General features: G+C 38.1%; 1 protein-coding gene across 6 annotated transcripts in view; it reads right to left on the reverse strand.

The window, feature by feature from the left end:
• Window positions 1–15916, reverse strand: part of DNAH14 (dynein axonemal heavy chain 14) — a 348451-nt gene that overhangs the window by 322216 nt on the left and 10319 nt on the right. For 4 of the 6 annotated variants that reach the window (XM_082704493.1, XM_082704492.1, XM_082704488.1 and 1 more), the window contains exon 2: window positions 2474–2581. In XM_082704493.1, the coding sequence (XP_082560619.1) occupies window positions 2474–2505 (32 nt within the window). In that variant the 5' untranslated portion in view covers window positions 2506–2581. Of the gene's footprint in view, window positions 1–2473; window positions 2582–8817; window positions 8885–15916 lie in introns of those variants that run through there. The other 2 variants (XM_082704489.1, XM_082704491.1) reach the window with 2 other exon arrangements.

Genomic DNA, 15916 nt, shown 5'->3' on the forward strand with positions numbered 1-15916 from the left:
GTATGCCAACTAACTAGAATTTAAATAAAAACAGCAAAGTTCCCCTTGCCTATTACTTATTGAGCCTATTTTATTCATATTTTTCTTAAAACTTCTACATTTTGTTTCAGACTAATTGCCATGAAAGAGTTAATTTTCTCATCTCTTTAACTGCAGATGGCTCTGCTCTGAGGGACTCCCATTCTGGCCTCCTGAGTAGTGCTCACAGACCCACTGCCCCGCCCTCCTGCGCATACAAAGAGAGCACATGCTAAGCGGTGTTGAGCTGTGCAATGTCACAGCCTAACCGTCCCTGGGTGACTCTCTTTTTCCTGCTCTGGTCTGTCAAAGATTTGCCAATGTGATTGACAGCTGTTGCTTTTCCTGATTTTCTCTTTCTTTGATTTCTATTTTCTTAGTTTTTGATACTCTTTATCTTCTTCCCTCGATTTTCTTTTGGCTTATTCTGTTCAATTTTTCCCCTTAACTTCTTAAAATGGATCATTACCTCATTAATTTTTCAGCCTATCTTACTAATGTAAGCTGTAGGACTATAAACTCTCCACACAACAGAACAGGCACCACCACACCACCTCAGCATTAGTGGGCCAGGTTCAGCAACTACCTCTCTTCCTTGTTTCTGGCTTTTCTAGACTTAGTTCTACTTTGTTTCCTCCTGGGTGGGGGTGGGGGAGCCTTTCAGAAATGTTTGTCAGACATCATGTTTCATTTCCAAACCAAAGAGTGGTTTTCCTAGTTAATCTCTTGTAATTGATGTATACAGAGATCAAGGAGTATGTGATCTATTGAGATGTCTTGAGAATTTGTTTAAACAAGTTTTATGGTCTCAAATGGTGAAGTCTTGTAATTGTTCCCTGTGACCCAGAAGATAATATGAAAGCATCTTTCTTCTTTCATCTGTTGGTAACTTTTTGCTTCCCAAGATGTTTCCACACATGCATTTAATCCAGTCTGACATTTTTTAAAAAACCAAAAGTCGAAGACTAGCCCATTTGCATTTACTGTGATTACAGGCGTTTTTGGAATTTATTTCTATCCTATTTTTGTCTCCTAACATAAACCTTTTCTTATCTTTACTCTCATACCTTCTATACCTTTCCCTTTTCCCTTGTGGAAAACTTCATCAGCTTTATCTTTCACCTATTCTATCTCCATTTCTGCTATTATATATTTAATTTCCAAAGCTATTTTTTTTTCTCCAAATGTCCCCTATTTTTTATTCTCTTAAAGCTATTTTCTTTGGTCACCTGACAATCCAGGATAGACCTGTGCTGGTTGTTACTGAACATTTCTTCTCCCTGTAGGGTCTGTTTTCTCCAGGTTTCTGTGATTTGAGTTTCCATCAAGCTATATATAAGCTTTCCTCAAATGATCATGGGTCATCTATTCGTATTTAAGAATCATCACTGAGACAGCAATTAGACCACTCTTCATGCACTGACAGGAATCTGCCAACTGACAGATTTCACTGTGGGGTAATGCTTAGTTGAGGTTTTCCCAACTGGCTTTCCAGCACCCTGGCCAGTTTCCCAGGGTACAAGGTGCTTAGATTTTGGCTGTGAGCTTCCTCAAAGTCCAGCAGAAGAAGAATACTAAGGTCCCCTATGATCTGGATACAATAATGGGTGTGATACTCTCACTGTGTCTGGTGCCCCTGCATCCTGGACGTCTTCTACTGGAATGAAGGAAGGAACACTCTCTTGGCTGAGAGAGGTTAAGGAAGGGGATCTGTGCTCTAAGCACTGCTCCTATGAACTTCCAGGTTACTGCTTTTGCTGCTGCTGCCACCTGGCGAGGATCCTTCCAGGCAGGGGTGTGGGGACAGCAGGCAAGCAGCTGCCTCTGGGCTTCACCTCTGCCACCTTAGGTTTGTACTGTTTGCTCTGCAAAATTAGTGATCACTTATCCTTCCATTTCTGAGCTTCCAAAAAGACACTGGCAGTTCTTTTGTCTTTTGTGCTTTTTGTCTCTTCTCACCTTCTCTTGTGGACTTATTCTTTTTGATCATTTGGTAGGATTTCAGAAAGGAGAGCAGTAAGAGCACAAGTTCAACCCATCAGACTTAACAGAAGTCAAGTTTCTTCAAGAACTTCCTCACTCCATTATACTCTTCCTGAGTGGACACTGATCCACCAAGACGAATGTGAAAAAGGAAGCAAGCATATGAATCTCTCTAACCTCTTCTCCATCTGCCCACACCTACCACCTTTGGCCCTTCTGGGGTCTCCCAGCTCTTGGTTAGCTTCTCATTTTCAGCAACTTCCTTCTCATCTTTTTGGTATATCCAAGACTGCTCTGGGGTAATGAGCTGGTGTTAATCTGCCTATCTTACCAGGAATGCCTCCCTAAGTTTGCTAAACTCCGGCACCCTCATCCATTCCTCACAAGACACTGTCCATTCTTCATTGTCAGATTGGCTTATCACTATTATCACATGTTGTTGAAATTTTAGTTTTATTAGATTTTATCTTACCTTTCTTTTGTGTTGCTTTTCTCCTTGTCCATATCTTGATTTATTGTCGTCAAATCAACTGGTATATTTTTGGTATTTTTTTCCTAGACAGAACTATGAGGTAACAGGCTGTAAGAAATATGTTCACGTTACTTTTTAAACATAAAAGATGCTTTCACAGCTGTGACTATCAGTTTCAAAACTGCAAAAAAGTTGGTTCTCAACTTCCCACTAGGCTTAATTGAATATCCCATCACCTTCAAGTGTTTCCGCCATATAGTGTGATTCCCAGGCCCTTCACTATGCTAGTTACCCTTTCCAGGGCAGGCTCTGTACTGTCTACCTCCATCTCTAAGGCAAGGTTTTCCTTCTTACTTGATGGGTTCATGTACATACAATTCTAATTTACCTTAAATTCTATATTGAAGAGAATGCTAAGTTTTAAGATCCTCTCCTTAAGGAAAATCATCAGAAAGAATGTAGGGAAGTCAATGGAACTGGTGGCCTAAGGTGTTAAACGTATTTCATCATTCACTAAGTACTAAAAGTCCATATCCATATGCTACTAGCATTCTTCAGACAGAACAGAAGGGAGTGGGTTTTGAAATATGAAAAAGAAGAGTTCTGTTTCTGATTTCTGAGGGAACTCTAGCCTCCAAATAAAGAAAATGCACTGCACAGGCATGGAACTATACTCTAAAGAAGCCAAGATGTAGAATCAATGTAGGGTAGAAAAAGCTTTAATTGTCAAGTCAATAGCATCAGACAAATCAAATATGACAGACTGAAATGGGCCAGAGGCAAGAGGAGTTCTTACTGGAATAGAAATGATAGAAATTTCCACATCAGAAATGAAGCCAACAACTACACTATCAATGCAGGACTGGTCTATCTGGTGGTGAGACTCAGGGTGTAGAAAGGGTCCTGATCAGATCCAAAGAGCATCAAGAATGGCCACAGAAGGATTATTTACTACAGCCAGGAACAGAAGGCTACAACTCTGGGGCCCACACTTGAGACAAGGTTCAGATCCAAGGAACATTCTCCCTACATTCAAAAGCAACCCTGAATCAAACTCATTCTGGATTTACAACAGAGTGGAGGTCAGCAGAATTATTCTTAAAAAAGGCCAAAAAGAGGGGCGCCTGGGTGGCTCAGTGGGTTAAGCCGCTGCCTTCGGCTCAGGTCATGATCTCAGGGTCCTGGGATCGAGTCCCGCATCGGGCTCTCTGCTCAGCAGGGAGCCTGCTTCCCTCTCTCTCTCTCTGCCTGCCTCTCCATCTACTTGTGATTTCTCTCTGTCAAATAAATAAATAAAATTAAAAAAAAAAAAAAAAAAGGCCAAAAAGAGTAAATATTTTAGGCCTATGGGCCAGAGGACAAAAATCAAACATATTACACATTATTCATGCAGTGAGAGAAAATGGATTTCCACAAATGTTTTATTGATAAAATTCAATATGAAAACAGTTGAATACAATTTTTAAAAATATTCCTACTTAAATGTTCCTATCAATGAAGAACACAGATTTCTTTTGAGAAGGGTAACATGTTACATATTGGGATTCAAGGTTAATGTTTTCCATCATCAAATTACTTGCCATTATTCCTTTATAAAAACCATTCTTATCTTGCAGACCTAGAAAAACAGGTCACAGCCCAGATCCGACCCATGGACCACATCATATGCCAGCCCCTATGAGACTATACATGTCAATTGCAACATCTACTTTAACTCTGGAGTAGCTTGTATTTGCATGCTAACAGCATACCACCAAACATTCCCACCCCCCAAAAAAGAGAAGTTTGATCTCACTATTAATCAAATAGTATAAAAAAACCAAGTGAACTATTCTTTTTTCCTATGAGACAAGCGAAAAAATCAAGTTAACCTCACACTTCTTCACAGCAACACTCAAATGCCAGAACATTTCCTCAGGAGAAAAGAGTGGCTAAAGAAGTTTCTACAGAGCCAAGTTTTCATGTAACTATGAAGCTAACAAACATTTCCACACATGCAAAATGTAGTAAAGATATCCATGAACCCTACTTGTAAAATGTACGTGGTAATAAATTCCACCCTCACAGTGATGAAGGCAAAAATACGGCAATGAAGAAAATAATAGGAAGAGCGTTAAATCCATTTAAGTATAGAAGTAAGTCAAAACAACTATAGGACTTCTGATACTCAGCAGAACTTAATAGTTAGCGCAGAAATAACAGTATCAGAACAATCAAGGGTGGGGAAGAGGAGGTAAATGGAATATAGGGAACATAAGTGCTCTTCACCTTTCAGATACACAGAAGTCAATAGATGATACTTAATTTTGATCAATAAAATAATAAAAGTTTAGCTATATTATTTAAAAGTATAAAGATACCTTTAAAAAACTACAATTACAACATATGCAATAAACATTAGGGAGTATGAGATATCAAATAAAAAGCAAGTGCATGAATTATGTTCTAATTTCTTCATTTCACAATGTGGAGCCAACAGATGCCACCTAAAGTGCATAAATCACAAAGGTTGGAATATATATAATGTTTTAAGTCTAGAAGAACTAAAATGATGCACAAACCTTCCCAAATATCAGAAGCAAAACTATGTACTCACACAAAACAGGGATTTAAAACATTTAAAAAAATAAAGGACAGTTGTGGTTGACTTTAGTAAATTGCCTACATAATATTCATTCCCTCTTTCCATTTCCCAAACAGTACTCAGACTCTTATTCAGGTAGATCTGAACAAATTATCAAAAAAGAGAGATGAGAACACAGGTTAAGTAGTAGACAGGAGAGAATCATAAATCTGACAGAATACATATCAAAAGTCTGGAAGAAGAGAGAAAATGGGGAATATAATGACAGAGTTTTTTGGACACCAATCTAAGTTCACAGAGTCCTGTAAATTCTAAGCAGGATGAACATATAAGTGTACACATGCACATGTACACACACACACATACCCTTCCAATGCAGTGGAACTACAGAATTCCAAAGGCAAAGAGGAGATCAAAGCAGAAGCCAGAGAGAGATTAAAGTGAAAAACAGACTAAGTATGGGCTTCTAGATAACATGTGCATGCACGCATACACACGCACACGCACAAACTAAAAGAGATGCCAGAACATCTCCAATGTGCTATGGAAAAATAACTGTCAACTTAGAATTCTATACCTGGCAAAAATGTATTTCAAAAATGAAGACAAAATAAAGACATTTTGGGCAAATAAAACCAACAGACACACAAAAATAAACCATAAAGGACTTTAAACAGGTGGATTATGGATCCCGAGATGACAGGTCTAAGATGTAAGAAATTATCAGCAGCAGTAACGAATCTGTGTAAACCTAGACAGACACTTACTGAATAAAAGAGTAATGATTTCTTGTGGGACTCCAAGTGAGAAGGCACTAGAGTACACTACAAACAACAGCATAGAGGTCAGAAGAGGAATGATTAAAATTAAATTGTTCTAAGATATTTGTATTTTCTGGTGGAAGATGGGGAATTATTAAATTTACACATTGGCAAGCTAAGCATACATCTTAAAACTTCTGTAGTAGTCACAAAATAAGGTGGCAGAAATAAATCAAAACATATTAAAAATTAGTCAATACAAATGCACCAAATTTTCTAAAAAGACAAATAAAAACTGGAGGAAAAATCCAGTTATATCCTATTTAAAAGACAAATCTGTAAAACAAAAGGATACAGAAAGGATGTAAGAAAGGGATAGATAAAGGGGCAACTATTAGGCAAAATAAAGATATTAGAGCTGTATTTCTATCATAAATAATAGATATTAAGGCAGAAGTAGTCATTAGACATAAAGAAGTTCATGGCATAATGATTAAGGTTCATTTCACCAGGAAAATAAAAGCTCTGACCTTCCACCTACAACATAACTTCAAAGTATGTAGTGAAAATATGCAATGCAAAACACATAATTCAAAAACTGGCAGAACAATAAGGAGAAACAAATAAATATAGCAGATAATAGAACATTATAACAAATTCATTTCAGTTAATCAGGCCAACCCCACCCCCCGCCACCAAAACAAAACACAAACAAAACCAGTAGTGACACAGATTACAATAATCTAATTTTAAAGTCTGACTTCACAAATAGACTATGTACAACTCAAGAAGTGGAGAGTGCATGTATTTTAAAGTGCTCATGGCAGAGTTTCAAAATTAACCACCTACTGGGTCATATTATAAGTCTCAACTAATTTCAAACACTGTGTCATCATACAATCCAAATTCCATGACCACATTGCAATCAGATTAGAAATAAAGTGATAAAAAGTGAAATCCCATAAATCTGAAGAAACACCTGTATAAATAACTCATGTTCAAAGAAAGAACCATAATGAAAATTTCAAAATATTAAGAATACTAAGATATTAAATATTAAAACTTTTGAGATGCATCTCAAGAGGCACGTACAGGCAAATAAAAGCTTTTAATGCTTATACCAGAAGAAAGGAAAGACTATTTAAAGAAGTTAGAAAAAGCAAAACTTTGTAAATCCAAAGAAAGTAGAAAGAAAAAAATAAAGATGAGAGCAGGCCTCTGGACATCAACAAGGTAATGGGAGTGGGAGATACCACTCTTTGTCCCCCACCCCAGAAAGGACAAACAGTATTCCATGAACAAAAATAAGCCTGGGAGGGCTCAAGAGTCTGATTAAGAACTACAGCAACACAGTGGGAAAAAAAGAGACCAACTCCACAGAAAGGATCCCTGGGGAGACTGGCTGAGCTGAGACAGCTGGCTAAGAACCAAGAAGAAGGTGGGCTGTCAGCATCTGTCACACAGGGGCTGCCATCACAGTCCCCAGAGGCATGTTCTAGGAGGACCCTGGTAGCCTTTGTCACAGAGCATCTCAGCAGCTCCCACAACAGTGCAGACTCTACACAGAGCTCATGGTGGAGGATCCAAGAATGTCTCTCTTGTGGACTGCACTGTGTGCTCCCCAGAAGACACCAGGGCATCAGTTACTGAGACAAGCAACAGGCAGCACTGCCCAGAGCCATGGAACACCCAGAGAGGGAGATTCTGCTGCCCCTCTCCCAGAAGCAGCACAGCCACACCACCAGCCCCACACACACCTTGGTTCCAGAGTCCCAAGGGCTCCACACGTGTGCACACTTCAGACTCTTGGCTGCTCTGCACATGGCCATGTTCCAAACCTGAGCCTCATGGCTGCTCTACAGGCATCTCCATGGTGGGCACTGGGGTCACCACTGCTGGGGAATACCCAGCTCCTCAGACCCCAGAGCTTCTGGGACCCCAGAAGTGCCCACATATCAGACACCAATGCCACCAGCACTACAAGGGCCCTTGTAGCTGTACCCTATGCCAAGATGGATCCCTTCAAACATAACACCCTGAACAGCAGGGAAAAGGACCAGGAGGTCCCCAGCAGACTTCACTAGCAAAAGACCTTAATAGTCCCCACTGCCACTGTGAACACATGCAGCCTTGGCCACTGAGAACCCTTAAAATTTATGCCAATACTGACCTCACTGAAGAGGCTACATGTAAAATATGTTGTGGAATCTTCCCTAGGGCCAGAACTGCCACACCCCACTAAGCAGTGCTCTTGCATCCACCCACAGGAGGCCCTGAACCACAAAAACCAGTCCCTAATGCTGGAAGAGATGACTGCTCCATCAATTGCATAGACATCAATGTAAAGCTACCACAGAAACACAAAAAATTAAGGAAACATGACACCACCAAAAGAATACAGTAATTTCCCACTCACAGACCTTAAAGAAATGGGAGACATAAGAATTGCTAGACAAAGAATTCAAAATAATTGTGTTAAGGAAGCTCAGTGAGCTACAAGGGAACACAGACAAACAAAATCAGGAAAACAGTATGAGAACAAACTGAAAGGTCAACAGAGAGAAAGAAATAATAAAAAAGGAACCAAACCAATTCTGTAGCTGAAGAATACAATGAAAAGAAAATACACTATCATCAAAAGCAGACTCCATCAGGCTGAAAAAAAAAATCTGTGAACTCAAAGACAGATCATTTAAAATTATCCAATCAGAGATAAAAGGAAGAAGAATGAAAAAGATTTAAGAAAGCCTATGCAAATTGTGGGATACTATCAAGTAGAGTCCCAGGAGAAGAGAGAGAGAAGCAGAAAGCTTTTCTTAATAATAGCTGAAAATTTCCCACATATGGAGCAGGAAAAGGTAGGATATCCAGGTGTATGAGGCTAGTAAGTTCCCATACAGATTCAACACAAAGAGGACTTTGCTGGGATACACTGCATTAAAACTGTCAAAAATCAAAGGCAGAGAATTTTGAAAGCCACAGAAGAAAAGAAACTCAACTCGTAAAAGGGAACTCCCATAACGCCCTCGACCCGCAAGGACGACAAGAAGCCTGGTTCTGTGTTAATGCTTCATTCCCTTTTATTTCGTCAGCTTCCTTAGCTTATATGCGGCAGGGTGACCAATAAGGGGCCAAGCAATGGGGAGAGCCAATGAGAGTCCTGTTACTATGCTGATTAAATTTGAAACAGCCAATGACTATGTCCTCCTTTAGGCAGGCTTCACCAGAAAGTTCGTTATTTATTTGCAGAGGATTTTGCTAGCAGTGAGCCAAGCGCCATCTTGTAATGGTGGGGACTTTCCCGGCCGGAGGCGGTCCCCGACACCATAAGGCAGTCAGGGCTTTCTCAACACAAACCTTGCAGACCAGGAGAGAGTGGGAAGTATCAGTCAAAGTACTGGAAGAAAAAAAAACTTCCAATGAAGAATATTTTATCCAGAAGAGGTGTCCTTTAGAAATGAAGGAGAGATAAAGACTTTTTCAAACAAAAGCTGAAGGGGTTCATCTCCATTAGACCTGCTTTACAAGAAATGCTAAAAGGAACTCTTCAAGGTGAAATGCAAGCTGCTAGTGAATCATATGAAAACATATGAAAGTATAAAACTTACAACTTACCAGTAAAGAATATAGACAAATTCAGAATAATACCATAGTAGTGTTATGCAAATCACTTAACTCTAGTATAATGATTTAAAGATAAAAGTATTAAAAATAACTATAGCTAAAAGTATTAAAAATAACTATAGCTAAAATAATTTATGAATGTATACAGAATATGAAAAGATGTAAACTGTGACATCAAAACCATAAAATGCTGGGGAGGAGGAGTAAAAGGTATTTCGTATGCAATCAAAGTTAAGCTGTTTTCAGCTTAAAACAGACTGGCATTAAAAAAAGAAAAACGGACTAGCATTACTCTAAAGGGTTTTATGTAAGCCTTTTGTTAACCTATATTAGGTGCACACAAGATCAAAAGAAAGAATCAAAGCATACCACGCTGGAAAATCATCAAATCACAAAGGAAGATGGCAAAGAGGTAACAAGTAATAAAGGAACTATAAAATAGCTAGAAGGGGTGCCTGGGTGGCTCAGCCTTTTAAGAGTCTGCCCTTGGCTCAGGTAATGACCTCAGGGTTCTGGGATCAAGTCCCGCATTGGGGAACCTGCTTCTCCCTCTCCCTCTGCCTGCCACTCTCCCTGCTTGTGCTCTCTCTCTCTCTCTTTCTGTGTCAAATAAATAAATAAAATCTTTAAGAAATTTTTTCTGAATAGCCAAAAAACATTTAACAAGATGGCAATAATAAGTCCTTATCTGCAAATAGTTACTATAATATACATGTAAATGCACCAACTTTTCCAATAAAAAGACAGAGTAGCTGATAGGATTAAAAAAGGCCTAACTATATGCTGCCTACAAGAAACTCACTTCAGCTTTCAGAACACATAAAGGCTCAAAGAAAAGATATGGAAGAAGATATTTCATGCAAACAGTAACCAAAAAGACTAGGGGGAGTTGTATCAGATGAAATGTGCTTTAAGTTCAAAACTGTAACTTTGTATCATCAAGAGGATATAACAACAGTAAACATACATACGCCCAATATCAGAGGACATAAATATAGTAAGCAAATACTAACAGATCTGAAGGCAGAAATACATAGCAAAGCAATAATAACAGAAGCCTTTAATACTCTAATTTCAACTTGAATAAATCATCCAGGCAGAAAATCAACAAAGAAATATATGTGTTTTTTTTTTTTTTTTTTTTTTTTTTTTAAAGATTTTATTTATTTATTTGACAGAGAGAGATTACAAGTAGGCAGAGAGGCAGGCAGAGATAGAGAGGAGGAAGCAGGCTCCCTGCTGAGCAGAGAGCCCGATGCGGGACTCGATCCCAGGACCCTGAGATCATGACCTGAGCCGAAGGCAGCGGCTTAACCCACTGAGCCACCCAGGCGCCCCGAAATATATGTTTTGAACTACACTTTAGACCAAGTGGACATAACAGATATATGCAAAATGTATCCAACAGCAGCAGAGTGCACATTCTTCTCAAGTGAATGCAGAACATTCCCTAGGATAGATCATATGTTAGGCCATAAAACAAGTCTTAAAAATTAAAGACTTTAAATCAGATGAATCGTTTTTTCCAAACACAATGTTATGAAAACTAGAAATCAAAAACAGGAGGAAACCTGAAAAGTTCAGAAAAATGTAGAAATTAAACAACATGTTCCTGAAAAAAACAATATGTCTAGGAAGAGATCAAAAGGAAAATAAAAAATATCTTGAAACAAATAAAAATGGAAATGTAACACATCAAAAACCGTATCATGCTGCAACAAAAAGTAGTTCAAAGAAGAAATTTTATAGCAATTAAAAACCAATTTTAAAAAGAGAGACCTAAAATTAAGAACCTAACTGTATACCTTAAACAACTTAAAAAAGCGCCAAATTAGAAGGAATTAAATCAGATTAGAGCAGAAGTAAAGGAAATAGAGATCAGAAAAACAATAGGGAAGATATAAACTAAGAGTTGGATCTTAAAAATATAAGCAAATCAACGAACAAGTAAAATAAGAAAAAAAGAGAGACTCAAATAAATAAAACTGGAAATGAAAGAAAAACATTACAGATGATACCACAGAAATATCAAGAATCATATGAGATTATTATGAACATTTATGTCCTAACAAATTTGATAATCCAACAAGCTGATAATGGACAAATTCTTTGAAACATACAACTTATTAGGAAACAGAAACAGAAAATGTGAACAAATAACAAGGAAGATGGTTTCACTGAATAATCTTATCAAACATTTAAAGAAGAACTAATGCCAATCCTTCTCAAACTTCCAAAAAGGAGAAGAGGAAAGAACGCTTCCAGGGTCATTTTACAAGGCTAACATTATCCAGATTCCGAAGCCAGATAAGGAAACAACTAAGAAATAAAATTACATCCCCCATCCCTGAGGAATACAGAGGCAAAACCCCACCAAAAAAAACTAGCAAAGTAAATCCATAGCACAATAAAAGGTTGATACAACACAATAAAGTAGGGTTTATCTCTGGGATGTGAGGGTGGTTCAAACAAGCAAATCAATTAATGTGACAGATGACAGAAATTGAAGAAGACACAAATAAATGGAATGATACCATGATCATGGAATGGATTAATAATTAAAATGTCCATGCTACACGAAATGGTCTACAGAGCCAATGCTATCCTTATCAAAATTCCAATGGCATTTTTGACAGAAATAGAAAAAATAATTCTGAAATTTGTATGAAACCACAAAACTCCCTAAATAGCAAAAGCACTCACCAAAAAAATAAAGCAAGAGGCATCACACTTTCTGACTTCAAGTTATATTACAAAGCTACAGTAATCAAAACAGTAGGGCACTGGCATAAAAACAGACACCTAAGGGGAGCCTGGGTGGCTCAGTTAAGCATCTGCCTTCAGCTCAAGAGATGATCACAAGGTCCAGGATCAAGCCTTGCGCCAGGCTCCCTGCTCAGCAAGGAGGCTGCTTCTCCCACTGCCTCTCCCCAGCTCATGCTCTCTTCTCTCTCTCTGTCAAATAAATAAATAAAATATTAAAAAAAAATAGACCCATAAGCTAATGGAACAGAACAGGGAGTCCAGAAATAAACCTACAAATATACAGTCAACTATTTTTTTGACAAGGGCACTAAGAACATACAATGGGAGAAAGGATAGTTTCTTAATAAATGTTGTTAAGAAAATTGGATATTCCAAAGCAAAAGAATGAAACTAGACCCTTTATACCATACACAAAAATTGACTCAAAAAGAACTAAGGACTTCTATTTAAAACCTGAAATGGTGAAACTCCTGGAAGAAAACGTAAAGGGAAAGTTCCTTGACATTGGTCATGGCAATGATATTTTTTGGATATGACACCAAACACACATGTAATGAAACCAAAAGTAAACAAATGGAACATCAAACTAAAAACCTGAACAGCAAAGGAAATAATCAATAAAATGAAAGGCAATCTAGAGTGGAATCAAATGTGTGTAAACCATATATATGAAAAGGAGTTAATACCCAAAATATGCAAGAAACTCAAACAACTCAATAGGAAAAACATTCACAAATAACTGGATGGAAAAAAATGGGCAAAGGACCTAAAAAGACATTTTTCCAAAGAAGACATCCAGATGGCCAACAAACATGAAAAGATCCTCAGTATCACTCACCATCAGGGAAATGCCAATCAAAACCACAAAGAGATATCATCTTGTGATATGGTTAGTATCAAGCAAAAAATAACAAATGTGGTGAGAATGTGGATAAAAGGGAATGCTCATGCACTATTAGTGATGTAAACTGATACAGTCACTGTGGATGTTTCTCAAAAAATTAAAAAATAGATGATACACCTGGGTGGCTTAGTTGGTTAAGTATCTGCCTTGGGCTTAAGTCGTGATCCCAGGGTCCTGGGATCAAGCTCTGCATCAGGCTCACTGCTCAGCGGGGAGCCTGATTCTCCCTCCCTCTGCTGCTTCCCCTGCTTGTGCTCTCTTTTGAAGAAATAAATAAAGTCTGGGGGGAAAAAAGAACTATCACAAGACCCAGCAATCCCACTTCTGGACATCTATCTGAAGGAAATGAAACCAGTATCTCAAAGAGATATCTACACTCCTGTGATCACTGCATTATTCACAACAGCCTAGATATGGAGATAATTTAAGTATCTGTCAACAGAAGGATGGATAAATAAAATGTGGTATATATAAATACGCAATGAAATATTGTTCAGGCATAAGAAATAAATCGTGCCATTTCAACAAGGATGAACCAGCAGGTACTACACTAAATGAAATAAATCAGAGAAAGATAAATACTATATGGTATCATTCATATGCAGAATCCAAGGGGGGGAAGTTGAACTCCTAGAAAGAAAGCCAAATGATGGATGAGTGACAGAGGCGATGAGTGATGGAGGGGATGAGGAGACACTGGTCATAAGATGACCAGTCAGTCATAAGATGATTAAGTTCTGATAATCTAATGTACACTGCAAAAATCAGTAAGGGAAATATCACTAAAATGCAGACAGGAGTTTTCCACAGGGGAGCTCTCAGCGCTACCGCTCATGGTTAATTGCAGACCCAACAGTAAGAGATGGATTTGGCCTTAAACAGACTTGACCTTGCACGGGGTTACTACTCTACTACTCCAGCAGGAGGAAGAGATACTTTCCTCAGCCCCCACCCACCAGGACAGCTCAGCCAAAAAGAAACCACCACACAAACTCCCAGTTTACTCCAATGGACTTTTAGTTCACAAGCTTCCTAACTCAACACTTTTCTTCTTAAAAAAGTGTACCTCTTCTTTGTTCGCCAGACTTGCCTATGAGTGTCATATCTTGTTTGTTCTGGATTACAATTTGCTTTTATTCCCTAACAAACCCACCTTCTCTTGGTAAAATAACTGGCAGTTTCTATTTTTAAGCTTAACAATAGCACTGTGACTATAGTGAATAATGCTGTATTGGACAGCTGAAATTTGCTGAGTGTAAGCTTCTCACCAAAACACACATACATCTCACACACATACATGTACACACACACACACACACACACACATTGTTGAAAGATGACAGATATGCTAATTAACTTTGCAGTAAACATTAGACAATGTATATGTATATTAAATATTGCAGTCTACACCTTAGTATATACAATGTTTTTGTCAAATATACTTCAATAAAGCTGGAAACAAAATTTTCAGAAAAAAACCTAGAGCAAAAACAAAAAAAACAAAACAAACATGTAATAGAGAAGAACTAAATATTAATGAACAGAGAAACTTATTAAAATGTCAGCTGTCTCTCTCTTTTTTTTTTTTTTAATTTCTAAGTGATACGAGCACTAGGAACATTTTGTGTTTTAATATTTGGTCTGAGCCTTGTTCCTGACCCAGGATTCCTAAATCCCTTGAAATTTTAGGTGCCATAGGAGTTTATGTTGAGTTTATTATTTTTTTAAGATTTTATTTATTTATTTGACAGAAAGAGAGAGAGAGTTCACAAGCAGGCAGAGTGGCAGGGAGAGGAAGAAGCACGCTCCTTGCTGAGCAGAAAGCCTGACAGGGGCTCCACCCCAGGACCCTGAGATCATGACCTGAGCAGAAGGAAGGCCCTTAACTGACTGAGCCACCCAGGCACCCCTGTTGTTGTTCATTTTTTTTTTCCCTGCTGTTATTCTAATAAGGTTAATCTGGGTGGGCTTTTGGATGGCTCCTGAATGGGGGTTGGTTACCAGAAAGATCTAGCCATGATTAGTAGCTTAGAATTTTCAGCATCACCTTCCCATCCCCCATTCTCCAGAGAGGGAAGAGGGGCAGGAAATGGAGTTACTACTACTTGGCCATGCTTATGTGAGGAAGCCTCCATAAAAGCTCCCGAAAGCAAACCTGAGAGGATTACTCAGCCCAGCCCCTGGTAAGGGTGGTGCAATTCTGCCTGGGGCAAAGACACTTGAGAATCACTACAACAGGCCCCTCCCCCAGAAGATCAAAAAGAAATCCAGCCAGTGGTGGGTATTATAGAGGGCATGGATAGCATGGAGCACTGGGTGTGGTGAAAAAAATAATGAATACTGTTTTTCTGAAAATAAATAAATCAATTTAATAAAAAAATAAATTAAAAAATATATATATAACTTAAAAAAAAAAAAAAAAGAAAACCAGCCAGGACCAAGTTCACCTACCAAGGAGTAGAGTGGAATTCCAGAGGAGGAGAAAGCAAAGCACGGAACTCATGGCTTTCTCCCCATGATTCTTTAGTCTTGCAGTTAATTTAATTTTTTTTCTTTTCAATTTCTTTTCTCTTCTGCTAAACTTTTTTTTTTAACTTTTACCCTTTTCTTTTTTAACTAGTTTAATATATATATATTTTTTTCTTTTTTATATTTTTTCTTTATTTGTTTTCTTTTTTTAATTGTTCCTTTTTTTCTTCTGAACCTCTTTTTATCCCCCCCCCCCCGAGATTCTGATTTGGTTAAAGCGTATTTTCCTGGGGTCTTTGCCACCCTTTTAGTATTATACTTGCTCCTTCATATAC

This window comes from Mustela nivalis, assembly GCF_964662115.1.
Source record: "Mustela nivalis genome assembly, chromosome: 16".
In the NCBI taxonomy this organism is placed as follows: Eukaryota; Metazoa; Chordata; class Mammalia; order Carnivora; family Mustelidae; genus Mustela; species Mustela nivalis.